We start from the raw sequence: 24,534 nt of genomic DNA on the forward strand, positions 1-24,534 counted from the left end.
TAATAATCTGTAGGTCGTTGGGACAGAAGAAGAGTGAAGAACGCACACTGAGGACTCAACAAATCCATAGACATTGAGACTTTGAACCTCTAGGTGTGGCATCACCTTTGTTATCATGAACTATGTCAATTAGTGTAATTCTTAAATTGTATATGTGTAAAGGTTTGTATAAGCTTGCTAGAATTATTATAGAACAGTTAAGTAAAAAAAATACTATAATAACCAATACAGTATGTGTTTCCTTGGTTGTATAAATTAAGATTAGTTAGGAGTTGGATGTCCATCAGGATCGCTATATAAACATAGCTGCATGCATAGTTGTGTAATCAAGCACAAGTAGAAGTTTTACGGGAAACTATTTCTCGGCATTGAGCCAGAGACAGAGAGGTTACTGACATTATGGGAGAGGGATATCTGAAGAGAAACGTTGTCCTGCTATCTTGCACTTAATAAACTCCATTTTGAATTTTGGGAAGGTAAATATGCTTTGTATCACGGGGACCGTGGTCAGACGGCACTCTGCAGACTCAGATCTGTAATTTAAATGAACAAAAAAAATGAACCCCTTTACCCGTGCTGTCCTCCTGGCAAAAATATCAGACATGATCAAGGGGATTTCTCAAATGTAATTTACTAACTTGTCCAACTACATACATGTTGGCATATGAGCAGTGAGCACTATATTCAAATGTCTCAATTCAAAATGTTGAATTCAAAAAGCACAGCATTCAATTCAAAATGTCAAAAGCAATACACATCAGCCCAGCAGACAAGCCAAAAAAACTAACAAAAAACAAAACATTTTCATTATGCAAAGAGAAACCAACACTTGCTTTCCCACTGCCAAAAATATCAGACATAATCAAGGGGATCAATGTAATTTACTAACTTATCCACCTACATACATGTAGGCATATGAGCAGTGAGCACTATATTCAAATGTCTCAATTAAAAATGTCTATCAATTCAAAAAGCCAAAATCAATACTATATATATTACAGTATTGTGGGTCGGTCAATATGTATTTTTCCGACTTTATTTCACGGGCCCTGAAAGCAACTCCTCTGATTGGTCAAAAACTTTCAAAAGCATCATCATGGGAACACTAAAACTGCTTTAGCATCACAGCTAACGAAAATTAAAGGACCTACACTGTAAGAAAAGATACACCATATCTACTCAATAAAAATGAGGCAACAGATTACAAGCAATATTATTAATTAAATTTCACAAGGTTCGGTATTGAGTAAATATTAATTAAATGAGACCCTTAATAGTTATTCATTTAATATGAGTAGATTCGAATAGAAAACAGTACAGAATTAATTATAACCTTACCTAAAATATTGAGTTGTTTTGAAAAAGAAAAACTCCCTAATGTGTAAATAGTACTAATAAAAATGTATTTAATTCTACATATTAATGATATATAATTGAGTAATAATCATCTACATTAATCTGCACATTGATTTGAATTTAATCAATGCAATGAATTAAATATAAATATTCGTCTTTCTTAGGAATAACTAGTCTATGGCCCAGAAAATACAGAACTTAACAAATACTCAAATAAGAATTTTATTAACAATTCACTTTTGTGCTTTCGACACATTGTAGCACATCAGAGTACACTGCAACCACAGTCTCATTTCAAGGCAGATATTGGATCTTGCATTTCAAACCAGACATTTGAAAAGGACAGAATGCTGACTTCAAACTATTATGTAAAAACAAAAATAAATGCCATATTACAGAATGGCGATGTGTCCATAAACCTGTGTTTCCATGCTTTCTCACCTCACTTAGCCACTAAATTGGGTCAATAATGATCTTAAAGAGAAATCCTCCAGAAGTGCATGTACCAAAACAAAAGCAGAAAAGTGTAATTTGTACGGAGTAAAAAACTGTTCGTACTTTGAACTAACCACAATAGAAATGTCACTGACATTCGTGGGATAAGAGTCCAAATCAGTGCTATTATATGGTATTTGGTGGCAGTGGTTTACGGGTGACCAGTGTCCGACTAGTGTTCTTCGCCAACCCTCACGAAGAATGTCAAGCGGCCGCCGAACCAACTCCAGGAGGTGCTGTGCCTCCGCCACGATCATCAATCGCCATTGGTACATGCACTTCTGGAGGATTTTTCTTTAAGATCACTGGCCCAATTTAGTGGCTAAGTGAGGTGAGAAGATATGAGTAGATATGGTGTATATATATATATAATATACATAGCAGCACTTTCAGATGTGCAATTCCCTAGCTCTGTATAAGCTGAACATTGTGTAGCACAACATGTACACTGCAACTAGTCTCATTTTCAAGCCAGAAGTTTGCTCACACATTTCAAAACAGAACTTTGAAAAGGAATAAATGCTGAATTCACCTGTTTAAAAAAAAAATTATATATATATATATATATAGAAAAAAATGTCCATGCTTTCTCACCTCACTGAGCCACTAAATTACATCAATAAAGATCTTAAAGGAACACGCCGACTTATTGGGAATTTAGCTTATTCACCGTAACCCCAAGAGTTAGACAAGTCCATACATACCCTTCTCATCTCCGTGGGTGCTGTAACGCTGTCTGAATGCCCCAGAGGCAGCAGCCCATCACAGTACATGCAGGTGAATGGTTCCAACTAGCCTACTGCTCCCAATAAGTGACAAAATAACGCCAACATGTTCCTATTTACATGTTGTGATTTGTAGAGTCACAGCGTGTACAAAAAACAACGTAATATGAGACACAGCCATCTTCTAACCGTAAACAAACCGGGAACTGTATTCTCAGGCGGAAGAATATAGTACTTGGGCGGAATGATTTGCTTTGCAGCAAACCTGTCTGAGAATATAGTTCCCGGTTCATAGACTACATTATCGATGGATATCAGATACAAATGCACGTCATGTTATCTTAGTAGTTATGTTAAGTTAAATGTTTGTTACATGGTAGGTAGGCTGTCACCAGGAGACCGCGCACCAGGCTACTGAATGAGACCGTAACCGTGCCTGCATGAGTCTATGTAATCAAACGTCTAGGTTCTCGGCAAGTTTGAGTTATCAACCGATAGCAGAAGCCTTATGTCTCGTGCATTTTAGAATTGTGTTCATGGAAATTCATAGGCATTACCGAGGGGAAAGTATTATATCACCTACAAATACACGTAATGTTATCTTGTTAGTTCTGTTAAGTTAAATGTTAGAAGTGAATGTTGCTACATGGTATAGTTAGACTGTCAGTCGGCGTGAGTCTAGTGTCGGTCAGTAGGAGTGTGTAAATAGTATGTCGAAACCGGATGTAACCGCAACCGCTCGAGTCTTCTGCGGTGTCTTGGTTCCTGGCGGGGGAGCGCGATCTCCCCCCCCCCGGCCGCTGAGAGCACGCAAACTGGTGACCGAATCCATTAACTCGGCCAACCAACGACCGTCCGGTTCAACCGACTCACGTAAAAGAGTTGACTGTCCCATCACTAAAGCGCAGACTGTGGACCAGTCTTTTACACTTCTCTGCATACTGAATAAACTTACGAAGCGCTGCTGTGCTTGAAAAACATGGAGAAGGGTTGGGCGCAACCAAGTCTCACCCAGAGGTGGGGGGGTTGTGAAACATGTTTTTCTTTGCTTGCCAATTACATTGAATCAAGAAAGCCAACCACTTATCATTTTTTTTATAACAGTTAGTATTATACATTTATCATTATGATAACATTTTTGGGGGGTTAAACTGGCCACTTTTGATTATTGTTAAACCACCAACTGAAGGAAGAATCACCAGGTCGCCATGGGTCCAAGAAGAGGGAGCCAACTTGTAGCGATCTGCACCGCTAGTAAACTTTCTCAAAATATTGCGCCTTTTTTGTGGTCCAAGTCCTTCCATGCCTTTGCATCTTGGACGCGTTTTGATGAGCTTTTGTTGTTTAGACATTAAGTATTAAAGCATCCAAAGTGCACAATACTCCATTACTCCATTCAGTTGTTTACACCGAGTGCCTCCAACATGGCCGCGTATCCAGGTTACCGCCCACAACGTGACGTCGGTGAAAACCCTCTATACGAGAACGCGACTGTCTTTATAATCTATCTTTTTAATAAACTGTCTATGCACTTACAATGTCCTCAATGCTTCGGTTAACATTTAGGGACCCTCATTATGCTACCGTTGAAGTGTGGTGATATTTTGAGCCTTTTTAGTGGTATAAATAGCAATTTGTTTTTACTTTCTCTGTGCCCCGAATACTAGCGTTGTAAACTAATCAGCGGTCCACACTAGCTTGTTTCAAGCTACAAACACATTCGATTAGCATGAAAACATGTCCCAGAGAGCGATCGAGTGGGTACACATTTGTTATTATCCCCTAGGTTCGTTTTGTGCTGGAATTGTCTTTTATTTTACGTTCAAATATATGCATTATGAACAAAGAACCGTCATTATTTCCAAGCAATGCTGTGCTGAGTTAGCTAGCTAGCTAACATTAGCGTGTTCTTGCCATGGCGCAAACGTATGTAGGTGTTTTTGTTAATCTGTCGACATTTAGCTTGTTGTGAATGGGGCCTCCCACGCTGCTTGATCCACGCCCGGTATTTCTCCCCGTGGGTTTTAGGTTTCGGGAAGGAAAAAAATTCCACTACCCTGTCCAAACTTTTAGGATAACGGGTATCAGATTTGCACAATCCATACGCACAATGCTTCGGCATGTTTCCCTCGCTCGAAAGTTTGACAGAACTCCCGCGCCTAGTTAGGGTTGCTAAGCCACGATTGGCCTGTAGCGGTTTTCGGGCGTGGCTTAGTGAAGGGTCAATTGCTTGAATAACCATTACAGGTCCTGTCCTGACACATTACATTATCACACACAATATACACCTACAATGGCCCTTTACTGTATCTTATATAAAAAACTTTGTGTCAGAGGAAATTGTGTGCTGCACAGCAGTCGTGTAATGGTCTAATAGTCAAAACTGATATTATGAAAGTGAAGTAAAGATCATCTGTGACAGCACAGCTACTTGCACAGCTGCAGTTCAACAAGCATTATCTATAGCACTTAGTTGACCTTTTTCTTCCTTTACAAAATATTTTACAGGCCTTTTTCCCAGCATACATATTGATTTGTAAGAGTAGGAAAACACAGATTCTACTTATAACATAACTGGCAATTTCCGCTGGATGCGGAACGTCTGCGGAACGTCTCCGGAACGTCTGCGGAACGTCTCCAGAACGTCTCCGGAACGTCGACGGAGTCATTAGGTTTCCATTAAAGTCAATGTGTGTATTTCCACTGACTGCAGAATGTCTGCGTCCCTACTCCGTCCCAGTTCCGTCAGTCCGCAGCCCTCCGGAGCAGATACGCAGAGCTTCTATTTTTGACGGATGACGGAGAGCTCCGCAGCAATTCAGCACAGGGCAGATTGTGCGGGACAGGAAGTCGAGCACAGAAACAAAATAAAACATCCAGTTACTTTTCAAAATAAAATACACCGTGCTCACGTGTTTCCCCTCTACTCCTCTGGATGGAAACAAACTGTTGTTGGTTTTGTGGTTCTGTTTATAGAAACTACATCCTGTTATATCGCGCGAACATACATGAATTTGCGAGATCTTGTGGTTGGCTGGTCGCAGCCGTTACGCAACAAATCCGGACCTGGTGGGTATTGACGGACGGCGGAGCACGCAGCCGTTCCGCAGCGGAGCCGGTCCGCAGACGTTCTGCATCCTGTGGAAATCCACGGTCAGTATAAGTAGGGCTGCTCAGTTATGGAAAAAAATCATAATCACAAATATTTTGGTCAATATTGGAATCACGATTATTTAACACAATTACCCATTGACTTTTGGAAAGATGTTGGATTCATTAAACAAAAAAAAAACAGTTAAGCAGTTAAGCAAATTCTCCCGATTCCTCAAATCCGAACTGTTACCATAACGGAATTTGCTCTCCCCTTCTTGTCTACCTTTACCCCTTCTTTTTCTCTCCTACCGGCTACCACCATCTCCTCTTGCACTGATTTTTAAATGCTACCAAATACCACAAACAGGACCTCGCAGACTATTGGCAAAACGTAATGTGCAAAATAATTGCTTTTCTCGAAACCAATACGATTGATTGCACAGCCCTAGTCTATATCCTCGACATTCCACTTCCGGGATTGCTCCGGTGTCGCAGGCAATTCCGCCGGATGCGTGTCTTTTCGCCGATGTCCGTTTCCTACCGCTTTATTTGTGTTTGAATTTTAAACTCTGGTCGATTTCTGAGGACTATGGTTAACTGCTCCTCAGATCTCTGCAGGGTAAATCCAGACAGCTAGCTAGACTATCTGTCCAATCAGAGTTTTCTGTTGCACGACTAAAACAACTTTTAAACGTACACATGTTCCACCAAAACAAGTTCCTTCCTGAGGCTATTTTGCAGTGGCTCCGTGCGGCGCATAGTGCCGCCGATGACGTTGGTTTAAAGACAAACCAGAACACGTTTTTCGCCCATCCCGGAATGCTGTGTGGACTAGCCAGAACCTCCTCCGCAGCGCTGTGGAGGAAGGTCTGGCAAAGCGAGACTAGCACAGCCCTAACAGTGAGCTTATGTGTCAATATTGTGCATACTGCAAAAAAATATGAGGAATACATACAAATTACAGTGCTTTCCTTAAGAACAGCCTGAACATTTTGAAGTGGATTTGGTACTTAGTTTAATTTTGCCACTACAACTGTTCTTCCTGCATCACGAGGCCATAAAAACTAAGTTAATAAAGATTAATCACATCTTCTTTGCATTTATGAGCAGTGGAACATTTTTGGCCTTTTTATTTCTTTCGCAACTGCCTCTCAGTCGTCAATGCTGCTGTAGTAAGTTAAAAAAAAAATCTTCAGGATTCAAGTGACCCAGGGGATGGCCATGGGGAACTCAGCATGAGAACAAGACTGGACTGTAAATATACCAATTCACAAGCAACTGTACACTGCAGTGCTGGGCCTCACATAGCCCTCAGAGGCATTATAAATAAACATATAGTTTTATGCAACTATCTCTTGTTTTCCTATTTAGAATATATACCTTGTGTGTCTCAAGGGAACAAGCCTTTGAATATATATAGAATAATAATATATTCTATATAATATAGATAATATAGAATATAATTGTACGGAGGATTCCCATTGGTCTGAGCTAAGTTCCCACAAACTCCATTGGCCATGGCTCTGTGTGTGTGTGTGTGTTGTGTGTTGTGTGTTTTGTGTGTGTGTGTGTGTGTGTGTGTGTGTTGTGTGTTGTGTGTTTTGTGTGTGTGTGTGTGTGTGTGTGTGTGTGTGTGTGTGTGTGTGTGTGTGTGTGTGTGCGTGCGTGCGTGTGTGTGTGTGCGTGCGTGCCTGCGTGTGTGTGAGATTAGGCATGCTGGCGGTAAAAACAGCCCTTGTTATGGGGAAATGCAGGTTTATCTGATCTGGAATGAAAAGCCTGAATGAATCTGATCATCTGATGTAATGTGTTTGGAATTACAAACGGCGCCTGCCTGAAGCGGCATACCATCCTACAGACCCAGGTCACTCCCTAAAGCCCACGCAGAGAGGGTAAACAAGTGTTTGGGGACAACTACAGCTGAATCACAAGAATTGTGCGAACGTTTTTGTACGATATCATACAAACCCGTTCATGAGAATGCGTTCATAATTTTATCATATTTAATTGTTTTAAGATAAACATCCACATGTAGAGCGGCTTTGTTGGTGATGTGTGATAAGATAAGCTGGAGACAGTGTGTAATCAGTGAGATCAGATGTGTCCGCGTTAAGAATGTGAAAGATGCAGAAGGTGTCATCAGGCTGGGTCATCAAGGCGAAGTCAGAATCTTACACAACCAGACAAGACAACATGGGCCAATTAAACTACAGTTGGCCTCTGTACTCAGCCTTCCTCTAAACTCTAATTCACTAAGGGCCACGGTAGAAAATGAGAATCACATCAAGGGCCAGACATGTATCATTTATTGACATGCTTTTATTTCATTGAAAAAGTTTTTAAAAAAAACGTGATTGCACTATTGCATGTCTCATATAGCCTTCTCACTTTGGTGATTTGGAGAAATCACTGAAGCATATTTAATGCTTAACTTAGTGGTTTTACCCTATTGTTATCAGCCTGGATTAAAATGCAACAGGTTGCTGTTCATTTAAGTACTGTTATTATTTAAAGTTGTGACCATTACTTTTTTTATAATTATTCATGTGACATTGTTCCTGTTATATTGCTGTATGCAGACTGTTGTTCATATTGTTGTTAGAAGTTTGATGAATATATTATGGTAGTTGTTAAGATAATTAGAAAAGGCTGATAAAATTTCAAATGTGTTTTAAATGAAGTCTGTTACTACGGGCAATGCATACAATGCTGTACATGTGTGTTTCTATAGTTGACCAAGGCACCTTCAATTATTTTAGTTGATTCATTTTTTTTTAAATTCTTTAACAATAAAGGATCATGTTTGTTCCTCTTCCATGTGCATTGTATTTGACATTCTTAGCACACAATTTGTGTTGTCCAGTAAACTGGGACTATAATTTGGGAGGATTGTACAATTTTAAGAACATATCCTAATTGTACAATCCTCCAAAAATATAGTCTTAGTTCACTGGACCAGTAACTATCTAGTGTTGTAGGCTACTGTACATTCATGTAACAACAGGGAGAGGTCACCCCAATGGTTTTTGACCTTATATTTTGCTGGTGGGAAATAACTGATGAATATCACTCTGTTCCATTCATGTTTACAATGTACATGTAATTTTATCTTTATAGTTTCTAGATTTTAGAGTACAATTTCTTCAGTGTCTTTCTTTTCTATGTCCATATACATACAAGGGAGCAAAGCATATAATATGTAGAGAAGGAAACTCGGCCTCTGTAAAAAATAAAAAAAATAAAATAAAATAAAAATAGACCGACTGAATGATAGTCTAAAAATATACATTTATGAACTACTGCTCTTAACTGAAACCATTCAATAAGTCACTGTCATTTGCAAAAATGAACAGTTGTACACTTTGCATTAAAAGCGAGCAGTGGAAGTTAATATGACTTAGGACATTTATATTATAGCCCATGAGAGAGAGGGAGGAACAGAGTGAAAGAGATATTTACGCATCATATCCTAGCGTTATAGAAAATTGATCTTCATGGTAAATTTGAGTAACATTATCTTCTGCTTACTTTTAAGGCAAAGAGCGGCCGTGTTTCTTTTTTTTTTAAACAAATAATATGTTTCACGTTATCATACTTCCCCAAGAAGCTGCCGCACACTCTGTATAAAGTATGTACAATGCGTATTCTCCATTTTAGCATCAATAAATCTGTTATCGACCTCGCAGTCTGTTAAAGAAAGCCATGAATGCGCATCTATCTGAATTACTTCATCCTGGCTCGACCTAGTCGCTCCTCCTCAGCCTGGCTTGGCCTTCATGAAACGCACCAAGCCAGGCTGCACAGATTAGACTAGGTCAAGCCTCGCTTTATCGGTTATCCTGGATTTATAAATTCTGCTTTTATGAAACAGCCCCCAGGTGTTGGAATCCTCTACAGGGAAATACAGTCACACTTTACACTGCTTAACGTAAGCTATCAGCATTTTAACCACTGTGTTTAATCCAGCTACTAGCTAACGGTAACGTAGCGTCCCGTGCAGCGATGCTTCTGAAAAAAAAAAGAGTCAGGCACCGAAATGAGGAACCAGAATTTTCGTTCTTATTCGGTCTCGTTACTACCATTTACGTCGGAACCGGTGCCCTATTGGCACTGCGTTTCGGTACCCAACCCTAGTCATGACAGCAGACAGGAAGGATAACTTTATTAGATTTAAACTACAGACTCTTGGCAGTATATGTACCTCTGTCTTTTGGTGGGAAGGTCCTCTGTGTAAAATCACAAAACAAAAGATTAGTTACTGAGCTTAAAGTGAGAAAAAGAAATAAATGGCTTTGTCTATGAACAAATCTTTCACTTCAGCTACTTGCATGCTTTATTTCGCAGCCCTTGCAGACACACTTGGCACACTGGGGGGAAACCGTCATTACAAAATGGTTTGTGCAGTTGGCTTTTCGCACATTAGACACGTACTACACATACAAAGCCGTGCACGAATTTGTGCAAACACGCACGAGTGCAGAGTGCAGAAAATAATATACAAAACTTCTGTGCATGGATGCACACGGGATCATTGTGTGCCACTGAGTTTAATCTCTGACCTAAGGACACTGCAGAATGATGAACCTGCATGCTCAGGATTTAGAGGCAATGATTCTGGACAACAGATCTATAGTCAAATTATCATCATCATTATAGTAAACTGAAACCAAATAAAAACGTAAACCTTCAAAAAAAACTAAACTGAAACTATATTGCCAGGTTAAAAACTAATGACAATACATGTAAATGATTTCAGTTTAAATTATTTAGCTATGTTTTGCTACTGAAAAAAAAGGTGACAGCATGAATTTCCGTCAACTTTCGTTGTGACATTGAAACACAGAAACTGAACAGACTTGACATGAGATGGCGCCGTGTCGTAATTGCTAAATCACATCGGACACTAAAGTAGCGCAAAGAATATACTTTAAACATTAGGCTATTTTCTAACCATGTATTCTGTATGTATATGTAACTTCATACTTCTGAGACATTATACCTGGCCCCAGGGGCGGACTAGTAGTACAAACATTCGGCCCACTTTCAGACGGGGATATTATTTGCTTTATAATTGCAAAAACCAGGCTGACATTAGATTATGGCACTAGCAGCATGGCGCACACTTACAGGTTTTCAGAATTAAATAATACACATAATTTATAAAACCTTCAAAAAAACTACCATGGCACCATCTTAGAATAGAATGGTTGCACATTATTACATTTAAACACCTAAAACACCAAAGTAAGACATAGGGCGTTTTCACACATGAAAGTCCGAACCAAGGTCCGGACCAAGGTTCATGTTTTTGTTACATTGTATACATTTGATCCGGTAAGTTTTGGTTTCACACTGCAGTTATGCAAGCGCACTAAAGATAGATACGTGACAAAACTACGTCCTGCCGTCATCACATACGTGAGCTGCGTCTCCAGATACTTATAATTGATTGGTTTGTAGACGGGCTTCCCCGTCCTCTCGTATCTTTTCTCTGTGTCTGAGTTTTTTCAGCTGACTGCTGCTCTCCCATCTCCCATACTCTTTTTGTTTTGTTGTGATGTTGAGAAGCGAGACACTGGAGCTTTCTGGAGAATTTATTCAGAGACAAACGGAAACCTACACAGTACATTTACTACCACTTAACAAATAAACTGCTGATGTATTCTCTGCTCTGATAGCCGACAGCTGTCTGCTCTGAGCGCATTCACCGTCACTCTCACTCTCTCATGTAGCCTACACACTAAGCACCAAGCTATTCCTTAAAGGAGCTTCCCCGGTCTTGTAACACAAGGAGAGCCTGCCAGAGCTTCTTGTATTTGGTCCGAAAGTCCGAACCATCCAAAAAATGCTTTCACACTGTAAACGAACCAGACCATGGTTCAGTTTGGTCCGGACCGAGACCACCTCTTTTGGTCAGACCAAAATTTGGTCTTTTGATCCGGACCGTGGTCCGGGGGAGGTTTCACACCTGTAATTTTGGTTCGGGTCAAACTGAAAAGTCCAAAAGTCCGGACCAAATGAGGTATGTGTGAAAACGCCCATAGAGGACCAGAAGCAAGCTTTTATTTTGAAAAGTAGAAGCCCGACGAGCACCAGACCGGAGGCTACAGGCTGCAGCTGTACAGTCTTGCATATTTTTGTCAAACTAGTGTGCTATGCCAGTGTTTATAATAATTCCTCTGTATAGGTCTTGTGTTTTTTCCCGGGACACAAACTCTGCTTTTTTTATTTATTTTTTTTTAAGATTATTTTTTGGGCATTTTAGGCCTTATCTGTATAGGACAGCTGAAGACATGAAGGGGGAGAGAAAGGGGGAACGACACACACGCAGAAAAAGGCCGCAGGTCGGAGTCGAACCTGTGGCCGCTGCGTCGATGAGTACACCTCTACACATGGGCACGCGCTCCACAAGGTGAGTTACCCAGGCGCCTGTGTTGCCACATTTTTGGAGGAGCATCTCGCTGCAGTCTGCGGGAAGGTGGGGCTTGACATCAAGCCACGCCCACATCCAAGTCAGTCATTTTTTTTTTTTTACCTACGTCGTCTCCCCATACGCTCGAACCGTTCTCTTAAAGCAGCCATATTATGCTCATTTTCAGGTTCATAATTGTATTTTAATGTTGTACCAGAATAGGTTTACATGGTTTAATTTTCAAAAAGCACCATATTTGTGTTGTACTGCACCGCTCTCTCTCACTGCTGCAGATCCTCTTTTCACCTGGTCTCTGTTTTAGCTACAGAGTGAGACCTCTTTTCTTCTTCTTCTTCTGTACTATCTTTGATTGCACTTGCACATGCCCAGTAGCTCAGATGTAGATCATGTCAGCCATAGATATATATAAAGGCTAGATGTCTTACGGTGGAGTCTCTAACGTCATCACCGGCAGCCATCTTGTCACAGTCAAGCTTTCTTGCGGGCTCTGTGGTACCTGATGTAAGGTGAGTGATCTGCATGAACACAAATACTCTTATCTCGCTGAAATCTGACGGATTTACAAACGGTTTGGTGTCTTACAAACGTTATTAACGTGGCTATAATTCTGGATGCTTGAACATGTTGAAATTGCAGCTTTTCTTTTTGAAAAACAACTTAATCGTGCAGCATAGTTGTGTATCACTACTACTTGCGCAAGTTATCAAGGCTGAGACCACAATCGAGCTGTTCAATTATATAGGTTTTACTGACACCAATAACGATTTTATGATGACTAATCTTTTGTCTAAATTACAGTCTTTGTGGATGTGGTTGTAGTTATTAGCTGGCTAATAACAAGAAGCTGTGAGTGTGGTTGTAGTTATTAGCCTAGCTGGCTAATAACAAGAAGCTTTGAGTGAGACCTAGTAGCAGCTAACGTTACAGTTTAGCATAGCTATGACATAATAGTATTACAAGATTGTTGTTGACCCAAGGCTTTTTAGAAGTTTGTTTGCACAATCGCTGAATGTTTCTTTTGGACACCTTTTTATAACTAGTTTAGTGTGGTTGTCTTATTCTAAAGTACATACATGCATACATGATGCATACATGCACACATGCATACATACAATTACCCCAAACATATGATAATTTAGGTGTGTATTTTTGTCCTTACCGTTAATATTGAAAGAAGGAAAAAAGGGTTGGAAATGTTGACAATAATTTATATATCTGGGTACGTTTCTCACGTTTTTAAGGTTTCCCAAAACCGGAAAGATGAGGAGGCAGTGGGAACTTGCTCTAAGACGGGACGGTTTTGTTGCCTCTGACAGGACACTGCTCTGCAGATTGATATATCAATATGTGATTAAATGTCACTTTAGTTTTTGTTACTGCAAGTTATATAATGTGTTGTTTATTACAGCACATTTTAGACACTCAAAACTTCTTTACTTATGTTTATTTTAGCTGGTAGCAACAAGAAGCACAACCACCTCTAGAAGAGTGGAAAACAACCTGCCAATGGACTTGTCTCAGGATGCACCTCAACCTGATGTTGTGAGTATTTGCATGTGGAATATCAAACAAATGAGAGCATCATATGGCTTATTATATTAAATCCTTTATCTTGGTGGTACCCAGAAAGGTCTATGATGGTGTTAGTAGTCTAAGAGCCCAATATTATTTGAGGTGGTACTCTGTGTAAAAAGTTTGAGAACTACTGGCTATCTCACTTGCTCTGTCACTCATACACTTGAATGAATAAACATGTGCTGACACAGTGAAGGACAGGGAAACACAGTCAAAAAAGGATTGAACGTTGTTAGTGCATAAGAGACTCATTTCTTACTACCAACTGTAACATGGGCCAGAAGGGTTAAATTCTAACAGCACTTAACAAGCATCAACATCCTATTTAAGTTGTGGTTCATGCAGAGCTACTTTTAAGTCTTTTGGGGCAAATAAAGTCTAAAGGAGAAACATATTAATTCCAGTTATTACAGGTTGGGAAGTCTTTAGGGAAATCACTACAGGTGAGTAGGGACAGTTGCTAACAAGTTCGCCCTAGTACCGTTATTGAACCCCTTCAGGCTGGTGCAGGACCCCTGTGAGAAATACATAGTTTAGATTATAGATTGTAGCTTATTACATTAGTCTGAGGGATTTTAGCTGAGAGACAGAGGAAACAAAGTGTCATAATATCAAAGGGTCATGTTTTCCATACAAATGGTAGGAGACAGCATAGGGAGGCAGTTTCTTCTTCATAGCAATTCAAAGGGTATTGTGAACTACATTAACATGACTTGTGATGTAAGGAAGGCTTCAGGAAATGTATATTGTATTGCCAGACTCAATCAACCTTGTCATGAGGTTAGCATTTTTCACTTGAGGATGTTCAAGGCAAAAGATTCTGAATGTCGAGAGAGGATTGCATTCAGATGCCTCCCCTCCATGCAGCATGACATAAAGACTTGATTCATCACACCACTGACTGTCATTTTTAAGAGAACAAGGATTTCACGGTAAATTTCTACTACACCCCTCTGCTTCGCATTAGGGTCCTGCATCACCCTGTCGGGGGGTTCTAATTCGTAATCATGACTGGCTTGTTCTACATTATCCCGCTTACAGTCTCGCAGTGCCAGACCTTCCTCCACATCGTGGCTACTCGCACAGAGGTAACTCGCTGAGGACACCTGCGTCGCGTTACGTTACGTAACCTTGCGTAAGCATGGACGCCTGGCCAATAGTAGTGTGTGAATGCTATTGAAGGGCGGGTCTTGCCTAGAAGCAAGGGTTCCATAACAACGCCCCGTTTCCTCCACCCTCTCGCTTCCTTTGTGATCCACTTATCAGCGGCATAGGTGGCGCCAGGGAGGGGCTAGGGGGTGCTGTAGCTACCCCTAGGATTGCCATGGCACCCCCTTAGTACCCCCAAGAAATTGCTGTGGTTGATTTATAAATAAATAGAAAAATCGTTAATGTGTAAATAGTATAATTTATGTTTGAAAATGAATAAATACATTAATAAAACAAACCAATTATTTTTAGGCTAAGAAACACAGGTGATCGTATTCGGCCAAAGGGTGCAGCACACATTGAACTTTTGACCTTACTTCAGCAGTAACATATTCACACAGAAGAAGAAGAGCTCAATATTTGGAGCCGTTAGGATTAGAGAAGTGAGTCTAACGCTAACAATGGATAGTTTTTTACTCCCTAAACGTCAAGGTGTGGAGACTTTATCAAAATCTGTAAATGAGACTGAGAGATATAGTGAACTTGTCACCAACCGGGACGAAGAAAAGCGGCCGGAGGAAGGTGATCTGACCATGGCTGTGATTGCTGCTGAGGATGCTTAACGTCACCCTGCTGTACATGACATTAGACCAGGGGATCGCACAGCCAGGACACAGTGGGTGAGTCAGCTGATAGGGGTCCATGCAAGAACTTTACTCTTATCTCTGTCTCGTAGAAGAACATTACAGTGAACATGTGTTTTACAGAAATGTGAATAAATAGATCACCAAATCTAAAGTTAAGGTAAGACATTGGTTTATTTTTAGCCCAGAAAACATGTTCGCCCTCAGTGGCTTATTTGCCACTGTTTTTTTTATTTTATTTGATGCGAGCAATGTTCCAAAGCAAAAGGAAGCCGGCTGCAGAGATGCTAGCGCATGGTGCGCTCTCGTGTTTTCATGCCATTCCTGTCCCTCTTCTGTCGCGACCTCGAGTCTGAAACCTTTCCTACCTATCTTCTCCTCTACCCACGCATTCAGACTTTCACATGTATCATTCTTCACGCTCTGGCTCCTCGGTGCAATTCAAGCACAAACTGACTCAGTCGGGTCCCCGAGGTCCAAAAAAATGCTTCAAAACACACTGAGGCAACGCCGACTTGAGCGTACGCTCTGCGCATGCGCGAAAAGTAATACGTCTCCATAGCAGCAGGCGGCGCTTCTCTGTATTGTTTCCCAGAAAATGAAAACCGGCAGCTGATTGGACAAACGCGTCACGTGGTTTTTTTTTCTCCGGAAATTCACAGCCAGACTGTCATGGCGGCTTGTTCAGAATACGATCTCATATTGTACTAAAATAGTTCACTGAAACGTGTTTCTGAAAACATTTTAAGCGAGAAATAGGCCATGCAGTTGCTGAATCTGTCTTCATTTCAGATCGGCAAAGGTCAGTTTAAAAGATTTTCGTCAGATTTTGAGAGACTCTAGTCATGCTCATTCCGCTCCCCGTTTCCGGGTTAGCACTCTACCATCAGATGGGTCATTTGTGTCCGACTGCCGGCAGTGCCCACCTTCCGATTCAACATCGGACGGACGACGGCACGGAACACACCAAACAGACTCGAGTCACTGACCTCGCCAGACTGTCTGACGGCCGATTATCGGCTCAGTGTGTCTCGGGCTTTAAAGGTGCAGTCACACTGAGCAGCAGTGGATAGTTTGCGTCACTGCTCACTCACTTTTTTTTCTCTGTTTTTTTCTCTCTCTCCATTGAGCACAGGTCAAGTTAATTTTTTTTTTATTTGCACAGCCAGGCAGATGTGCATGTTGAACCTTGCAAAAGCATGACAGAAGACTGTTATGTATGAAGCTCATTACATCATAATTGCCCATTATGATGTGAAGTTTTGTAGTATAGTATATGTAGATGTGAAGTATCAGTGAAGATTTCAGACAAAACATACATGAACTTGAATAAATGGATAATTTAAATTGGTTAATCCATAAAATATGTATACCAATGAATTTCTGTTGAAAAGCTGATCCTGATGTGCGGCATAAAAAGAAAATTTTGTGGCAAAATGATTTATTTTACATCTTGCATCTAATCTTTTCCCGCAGACAGCTGACAAGATGGAGACTAGTTTGAGTGACATCTTGTTAAAAATGATTATGATTTTTAGATAAACTCTACTTTACTTTCTCGTGTCTTTTTTTTTTTACTTTTCATGTTTGCTCATGAGAGTCACGCAGGCAGTGTGCAAGCTCTAAACTGTTAACATGGGAGCCGAAATAAAAACGGACATGCCACGCAGCTGACACGCTCACGCCACTCAGGCAGTGTGCAAGCAGCCTTACTCTGTCTGGAGTCGTGCATTTGAGTCCATCCTGATTTTCCCCAGTTATAACGGCCAAGCAAGAAAACATGTTTTAGAAACTCAAAAGTTAGATTCATAACGCTCAAAATACTTTCTAAATCTCAATGAAGTGTGTCTAAAGTAATGTCTAGATTTGGATTTAACATTTACATTTAAACTTAATATTTAGATTTAACATCTAACTTTTTTTACTTTTAAACATATTGTTGACAATTACATATAACATGTTTTGCACAATTTTTTGTCTCAAATGTGAGAATAATTAGCTGAAAGTGAGCTAAATCAAAATATATCATCCATAAAATTGTTTCTGGATTTTTACATTTGGCGCCCCATTAATAGACTGAGATATATTTGAGATCTCTGAAGTTAGTGAGTGGACCTTTTTTCAGCTATTTTTTAAAAACACATAGACCTACTTTATAGAGACATTTTAAAGTGCATATTATGAAAAAAATCACTTTTTCTGGGATTTGGGGTGTTAATTTGTGTCTCTGGTGCTTCCACACGCATACAAACGCAAACATCCATGCTGTTTTGAGTGAGATACGGGTTTCTGAATGTATCCTGCCTTCAGTCTCTGGTTGAGCATGGTCAAAATCAGCTGGACCATTTACGTCATCGGCCAAAACATTTGAATATTCCCATGCACGGGTTTCTGAATGTTTTCTGCCTTCAGTCTCCGGGTGAGCTGTTCAAAATCGGCAGGGCTTTTTACGTCACTAGCCAAGACGAGGTGGTTAACCGTAGCATGCTAGCGCTAGCATGCTAGCTCGTTCTGAATGGCAAAACACTGCTAATAATAATAATAATAATCTACAAAAGAACTACTTACGTGTCCCTATTCTGCAGGTATTCCACGCAAAGTTGGAAGTGCGCCCTCGTTTAGAAGAAGTCTCCCGGCTAATCCTGCCTTGTACTACTGAAGTTGTAGAAACAAACAGCTAGCTAGATGATGTGATCCTTACCTAGCTACTGCGCATGTGCGACTGCCAACAAAGATGTTACAGCAGTGAGAGGTCTCACTCTGTAGCTGAAACAGAGATCTGAACACAGGGTGAAAAGAGAAGCTGCAGCAATGTGCAGTACAACAAAAATATGGTGTTTTTTGAAAATTAAACCATGTAAACCTATTCTGGTACAACCTCAAAATACAATTATGAACCTGAAAATGAACATAATATGGCCACTTTAAAGAAAAACAAACTATACAAACTACAGTATAATTTATTTAGATCTTATGACATACTTGACTTAATCCACTACACAATCCTAGTGTTATAAGCATAAGATCTGAGTTATTATTTCGTTTTAACATACCCTTGTTAAGTTTAAGTTTCTTAGCTCACACGCTTGCTTGTATTTTCAAACATGTATGTTTTCTTCTGTTAACGTTATGTTAAGATAAAAGGCCTTTACATTTTTCAAGTCTATCTTGATACAATCGTCTTGTCACAAGTGCATATGTATAAAGGTTGTTGGTCGCTGTAATTGTTTTCACTGTCCATACTCGCTGATAAAAGATTGATTCCTAAGCCAATTTAATGAGGGACAGAATCCACAATCCTTGTTCTGTGAACAAAATTACTTCTCAATTTAAGATGAAGTTAATATGAGACTATAGCAATCTGAGTAAAGTGGATATTTTCCAAAGTACAAATTCTCTTTTTGTGTTACTATTCCCCTGCTAAAGCTCAACAAGAAAACACTGTCTAAAAAGCACATTTACCACTAAAAACCATTCACTAAACTACGTAATTGAAAACATTATTGAAAATATAGATTAAAATATTCTTTAAACAATCTGTTAAAAAGGTAGATATAACGGGAGACTGTTGAAAGATTAACTTGAAAAAATGTGAACCTTTCCTATAACATGAGTACTAACCGATGTGTTTGATCTCATATTGTATAATACCAGCTTGACTGACCTCCATGCATAGCAACAGTTGCTAAACTATGGTTGGACAAATGTTTTACATAATTGATATGAAACAAGAGATAACTGAACAAATGACAAAAGGGTACAGGATTAGAACTTAGAAAATAATGATTGAAAAAAAACACTGTAAGCCAACATAATTTCACAATGTCTTGGCTCTGACACTGAACAACAATAAGTAACAGTGGCGTGGGAGTAGATGACTAAACAGAAGGTGATTATACATCAGGAATATTATTTTAAACTGGAAAATGAGATTACCTGGTACTTTATATGGGCAAGTATGGGCTTATAAAAACTACTGCTAGCTACACTTACTATGAAGCTCATCACATCATAATGGGCAAGTGAAGATTTTAGAAAAAACATTAACTTAAAGAAATTAATAATTGTATTGCAGTCCATAAAATATGTAGGATGCCTATGCAATTTTGATGAACAGCTGATCCTAAATTAATAAGAAAATGTTGTGGCAAATTATTTATTGTACATATTGCAATAATAATAATTCATTTTTGCATCTTGTTTTTTGTGACATCTTAGGACAAGAAAAGAAATATAAAAAATATGTTTGAGGGTTACTAATGGAACTTGGTTTACATTTGGATTTAATAACAATAATTATAAGTGGTAATATAGCACATTTTTTAAACAAAGTTACAAGGTGTTTTACAGTAAAACAGCAAAGTGGTGTGTGTTTTTGGGAATTAACTACTTGTGCAACCCTACTTAACTAACATCAATGCATCTGTCTGACTTTACAAGCCCTTACTGAAGGACACACAACCAAATTGTGCCTGCAGAGAAATGGTTGCTTTTCAGCTGAAATCTGCTTCACTTTCTCATGGTTTGACACTATCTCACCAGGAACTGTGACCTTGACAATGCAGAGCCTTAAAAGTACCGTATCTTTAAAATCAATTCAAAAAGCAGGGAGAATGGAGGAAACTTTACTGGCCAAGCAAGAAACATGTTGGTGAATTATTATTTTATAGTGTGTGTCTAATTCTTCCGTGTCTTTGTTTAAAATTCCCCACTATCTTCCAGAGAACACAAGCGTGTCCACCATCAGATAACATAAATGCCAATTGAAGGTAAAAAAAACAAACAAACAAAAAAACTGGATAAACAGGATTTAAGATAAAGTTAAAAAAAATCCCCTTACCTGAGCGTCCCCTTATTTCTTTATCAGCTCTGCAGTATTTATACCAGCCTCTTCCCCCCACTCTCTAACAGTTTGGCAAAGTTGCCTTTTTGCTTTCTAGCATCTGTTACCTGGAACCTTGTCACCTGTCGCCTATCTTCCGTCCTACCTGCCCGCCTGCCTACCTGCCTGACCCTCTGCCTGATCCCTGGAATTTTGACCGCTGTCACTGTAAGTTTTTCCAACTTCCCCATAAATCCACTGAACTGATCGTGTCTGTCTGCTTTTGTCTCATTTGGATCCTTTCCTTGTTTGCTCACATACGCCAGCACACATTATTAGAGAAAACGGATTGTCTCTCGATAACATTAAACTATGTTTACTTAATTTCCAGCCACGACAGAGACGCTGGTATTGTTTTCACCTTGTTTTCACCCAGCGGGAGTAGCTCAACATTTGATGTCCTGATAATTTCACCAGGGTTATATTTTAATTTATTTTATTACAGCAATTAACAGTTATTTTCTTCTGTGTTTCATCTGCAGCTGAAGCTGTGAGTATATCTGTTGATGGCCGGGCCGGCTCTTTCCTCAGCCAGCGAGAAGAACGACGAACTAGGTAAACTGAAACTGCCGTAAAACAACTATTTCCCATTCTGCGGTTTATTAAGTGTCCTCATTTATGCATCACTTAAATAAAATCTACACATAGAGGGAAACAGAAGAAAACTACGGAGCTAGAACAGTGACAGTGCATTTTAGCATAAAAAACAAGGCACTGAAAACAGTATGTTTTTACTTTTAATGTTAACTTATAGGTTCACATTTTTCTGTCTATCTTGATACAATCTTCACTAGTCCATATGTTAACAGGGTTTTTGGTTGCAGTAATTGTTCCTACTGTCCATACTGGCTGCTAAAAGATTGCTTATTAAGGCAATTCAATTGTAAGTGCATGATGGGGTCCTCGCTATGTGAACAAATTCATTTATAAAGTTCAGCTGAAATTAATATGAGATCTCAGGAACCTGAGTTTGACAAATAAAGTGGATATCTTAAAGTCTTTTTACCCTTTTTTGTGCTGCATGTTAACAATTGCATCTCATGATTGAGCAGTTAAGCACACAATTGAATCCACAACACATTTGTTGTTGTGTTTTCGAATTTTCCAAAAGATGGAAAAAGACACAACCCTCTATATTCTTTTAATTAGTTTTACAGATGTAAAATATGTGGAGAAATCTAAAGACTGACTGACAGCCGTGCATAGTTACAGTGGCCAAGTTTGGGGTGCGGGGTTTAGGTCAGTTTGACTATTTCTAATTAATGACAGCAGTCACTGACCTCCTTTTTTTTATTAAGAAAGCAAGTTAAGTGATATAAAAAATAATTGGGATAAACGTTTAGATTTTCGCTCTCCATTGGCTAGTTTTTGTTTGCCCTGTAGCATTTATTACAAATTTAGCTAAGAGCATTAGGAACACATTGATTGTTTACTAATGTAATTTGGTTTATATAACAGTGTTCCTATGTGTATCTTTTTCCTTTTACAGTCATGTTACTGAACCCAAGTCTGGGGAACATAGTTCCTAAAATCACTGATAACCAATCGACAAATCAAGCTATTAAGGCTAAGAGAGTTGTTGTTCTCAAAGGGATTGAGAATGACGTGTGCCGGTCCCCCTCACTCAAGGTTGGTCAAACCAACCTGGAATGGCAGACCTTTGATGGCTCTCTCCCCAACGGAGCAGTTTCAATCTACAACGGATACGCTGGACGCACCGACTATGTTTGCAAATACGGGCGTGAGGCCGGCTTCTACAACCCTGACAAGGGTCCTTACTGCCTCTACCCCTATGCAGAGAAAGAGCTCAGTGGCTCCCCATTTGAGATCCTGGTAAACAAAGACAACTTTGAGTTTTTAGAATGGAAGGATGGCTCCTACGGTTCAGTGCCTGAGAATGCAGTCAAGACCTGTCCCGACAGCGATGTTTATATTGGGAGGAACAAGTATGGTCTTGGGAAGGTGCACGTTAAACACCAGGCCTTCTTCCTTCCATGGGAAGGTTCTGAGTATTGGTACAAGTACTACCAGGTCCTGACCTTTAACAAAGATGTAATCAGCGAGGACATATCTGATGTCAAGTATAAGACTGATGGGGTTAAAGTCATTAAGGGTTCTCCAGAGACCTTGCACATATCTATCCTCACCAACAATGGGTGCCAGTCAGTGAAACGGACAACTGCCCTCTCAAAGACAACCCAAAAAGAGACAAGGTGGGACACCAGCTTTTCACTCACAGTGGGCGCTAAGACTACCATCACTGCTGGAATCCCATTACTTGTTGAAGGAAAAATCGAGCTACACACAGAAGCGACCTTCGGGTTCACCAAGGGGACCACTCATACAGAGTCGACCACCCACACTGATTCTGTTGAGGCCGAAATACCACCAAACCACTCCTGCCGTGTCAGTATGGTGGGACATAGGTACGAGGAAGACATCCCATATACCGCACGCCTCAGCCGCACCTACAGAAATGGGGAGACCTCATGGACGTCCATCTCTGGGACCTACAAAAGCGTCCAAATGGTAGAAGTCCGGGCTGTGGTGGATCGCTGTGAACCTATACCTGATCCCAAGCCCTGTCCCTTAAAAAAAGAGTAATGGAAGCGGTTTCATGAGATACGACACCTGACATATTGTTTGTCCATAACATTGTAATAAAAAGCTAAAAATAAACCTGCTTTTGTTTTGTGCCTTAACATATTTTATGAGACAGTAAAACTACTTAAATTTACATTTTTTCAAGCAACAAATGAAATATATGAAAAATGTATTTAATGGTTCATTGTTTCAAATAAAATAAACTTACATGCAAACCAAATCTGTGTCATCATCACTCAAATATTCAATCAGTATGCAGGTTACAGACAGGTGGTGGTATGATGGTATAAAACACCTACAGATAAATGAGCCAGCACTTCATTTATTACTTCAGTGTTGTTAATGAAATATTCAGAGATAAGACAATTCAGGAGATAAAATACCTTGTTAGTTTTTAGCATTTTTAATAGTTTAACATCTCGGTACATTCAGTAAAGTGTGAGAAAGTGTGGATGCCCGGGTAGCTCAGTTAGTAGAGCGTGCGCTCATATGAAGAAGTTTTTTCCTCGACCCTAGAGGCCTAGGGTTCGAGTCCAACCTGCAGCAATTTCCTGCATGTCTTCCCCCTCTCTCTCCCCTTTCATATCTAAGCTGTCCTGGTGATTAAAGGCAGACATTACCAAAACAAGGTGAGCTTAGGGAAACCTTCCCTCTTCGTCTCTGCACAGTGAAGCTCAGATAAACTAATTTGAGTGGACTTTAAAACGCTAGTGATTTTATTTTGTATGAAACAACTTGGCAGGGTTGGTAATGTTGGAAAGCTAGCAAGATTTGAAAGTAGCATTTCCTCAGGGCTCCCCCTAACCCCTCCTCCTGCTCTCGGGGCTTTGACCCACAAACAGACATGCATGAGCACGGCTGCGTCGATGCTTCAGAGCAGAGCAGAGAAAGGACTGCAAACGGCAGATGTCCTGGAAATGTTCTTCCATTGATCCAGACTAATTGATACCCAAAACACTATTCGGTGGTGTATTCCTTTAAGGTTTGGGTCATTTTTAAGAGCTTCGTGATTAAATCTTTATTGTGTTTGTGTGAGGAGATTTGGATTCCTTAAAGTTTTCTCAGATGACATTTGACAAGCACTGTTATGAGTTCCTGGTTAAAGGTCACTGATACAGTATGATAGTTTGGAGGATGAAGCAAATTCATAAGTTGCTTCCTTATGAGTCTGTTTTTTCCCCGCTTTTTTTTAACCTTTATTTATCCAGGTAGGTCGATTAAGAACAAATTCTCATTTGCAACGACGTGCTGTCACTTTTACACAGTTACACATTCATACCTGGAAGCTGCCCAGTACAACCACAGTCTGATCTGCTGGCCACTGAGCAGCTCCACTGGAGCGGTTTGGGTTAAGGGCCTTGCTCAAGGGAACCTCAGTGGTGGTAATGAGGGAGGGACAAGCGCTGCTCTTTCACTTTACCCACTGGATTTTTTATCCTGTCGGTCTGGGGATTGAACTGACGACCTCCTGGTCACAAGCTCGCTTCTTTAACCTTTAGACCACCACTGCCTTTTTCCTCACTAAGTTAATAGTTGTCAATATTATCCTGCATTTTTTATAATGGTCATGGGATCAAC

At 39.9% G+C, this 24,534-nt stretch overlaps 1 protein-coding gene across 1 annotated transcript; it reads left to right on the plus strand.

Annotated features, from left to right (window-relative positions):
• Window positions 1–20,834: 20,834 nt before the first annotated feature.
• On the plus strand, window positions 20,835–23,021 carry LOC116054063 (natterin-3-like). The gene is made up of 2 exons (XM_031305380.2): window positions 20,835–20,907; window positions 21,842–23,021. Exons 1-2 carry the CDS (start codon window positions 20,859–20,861, stop codon window positions 22,954–22,956), a joined length of 1,164 nt encoding a protein of 387 aa, XP_031161240.1. The 5' UTR covers window positions 20,835–20,858; the 3' UTR covers window positions 22,957–23,021.
• Window positions 23,022–24,534: the final 1,513 nt, after the last annotated feature.

The sequence above is a fragment of the Sander lucioperca genome, chromosome 2, assembly GCF_008315115.2.
Source record: "Sander lucioperca isolate FBNREF2018 chromosome 2, SLUC_FBN_1.2, whole genome shotgun sequence".
Classification (NCBI taxonomy): Eukaryota; Metazoa; Chordata; class Actinopteri; order Perciformes; family Percidae; genus Sander; species Sander lucioperca.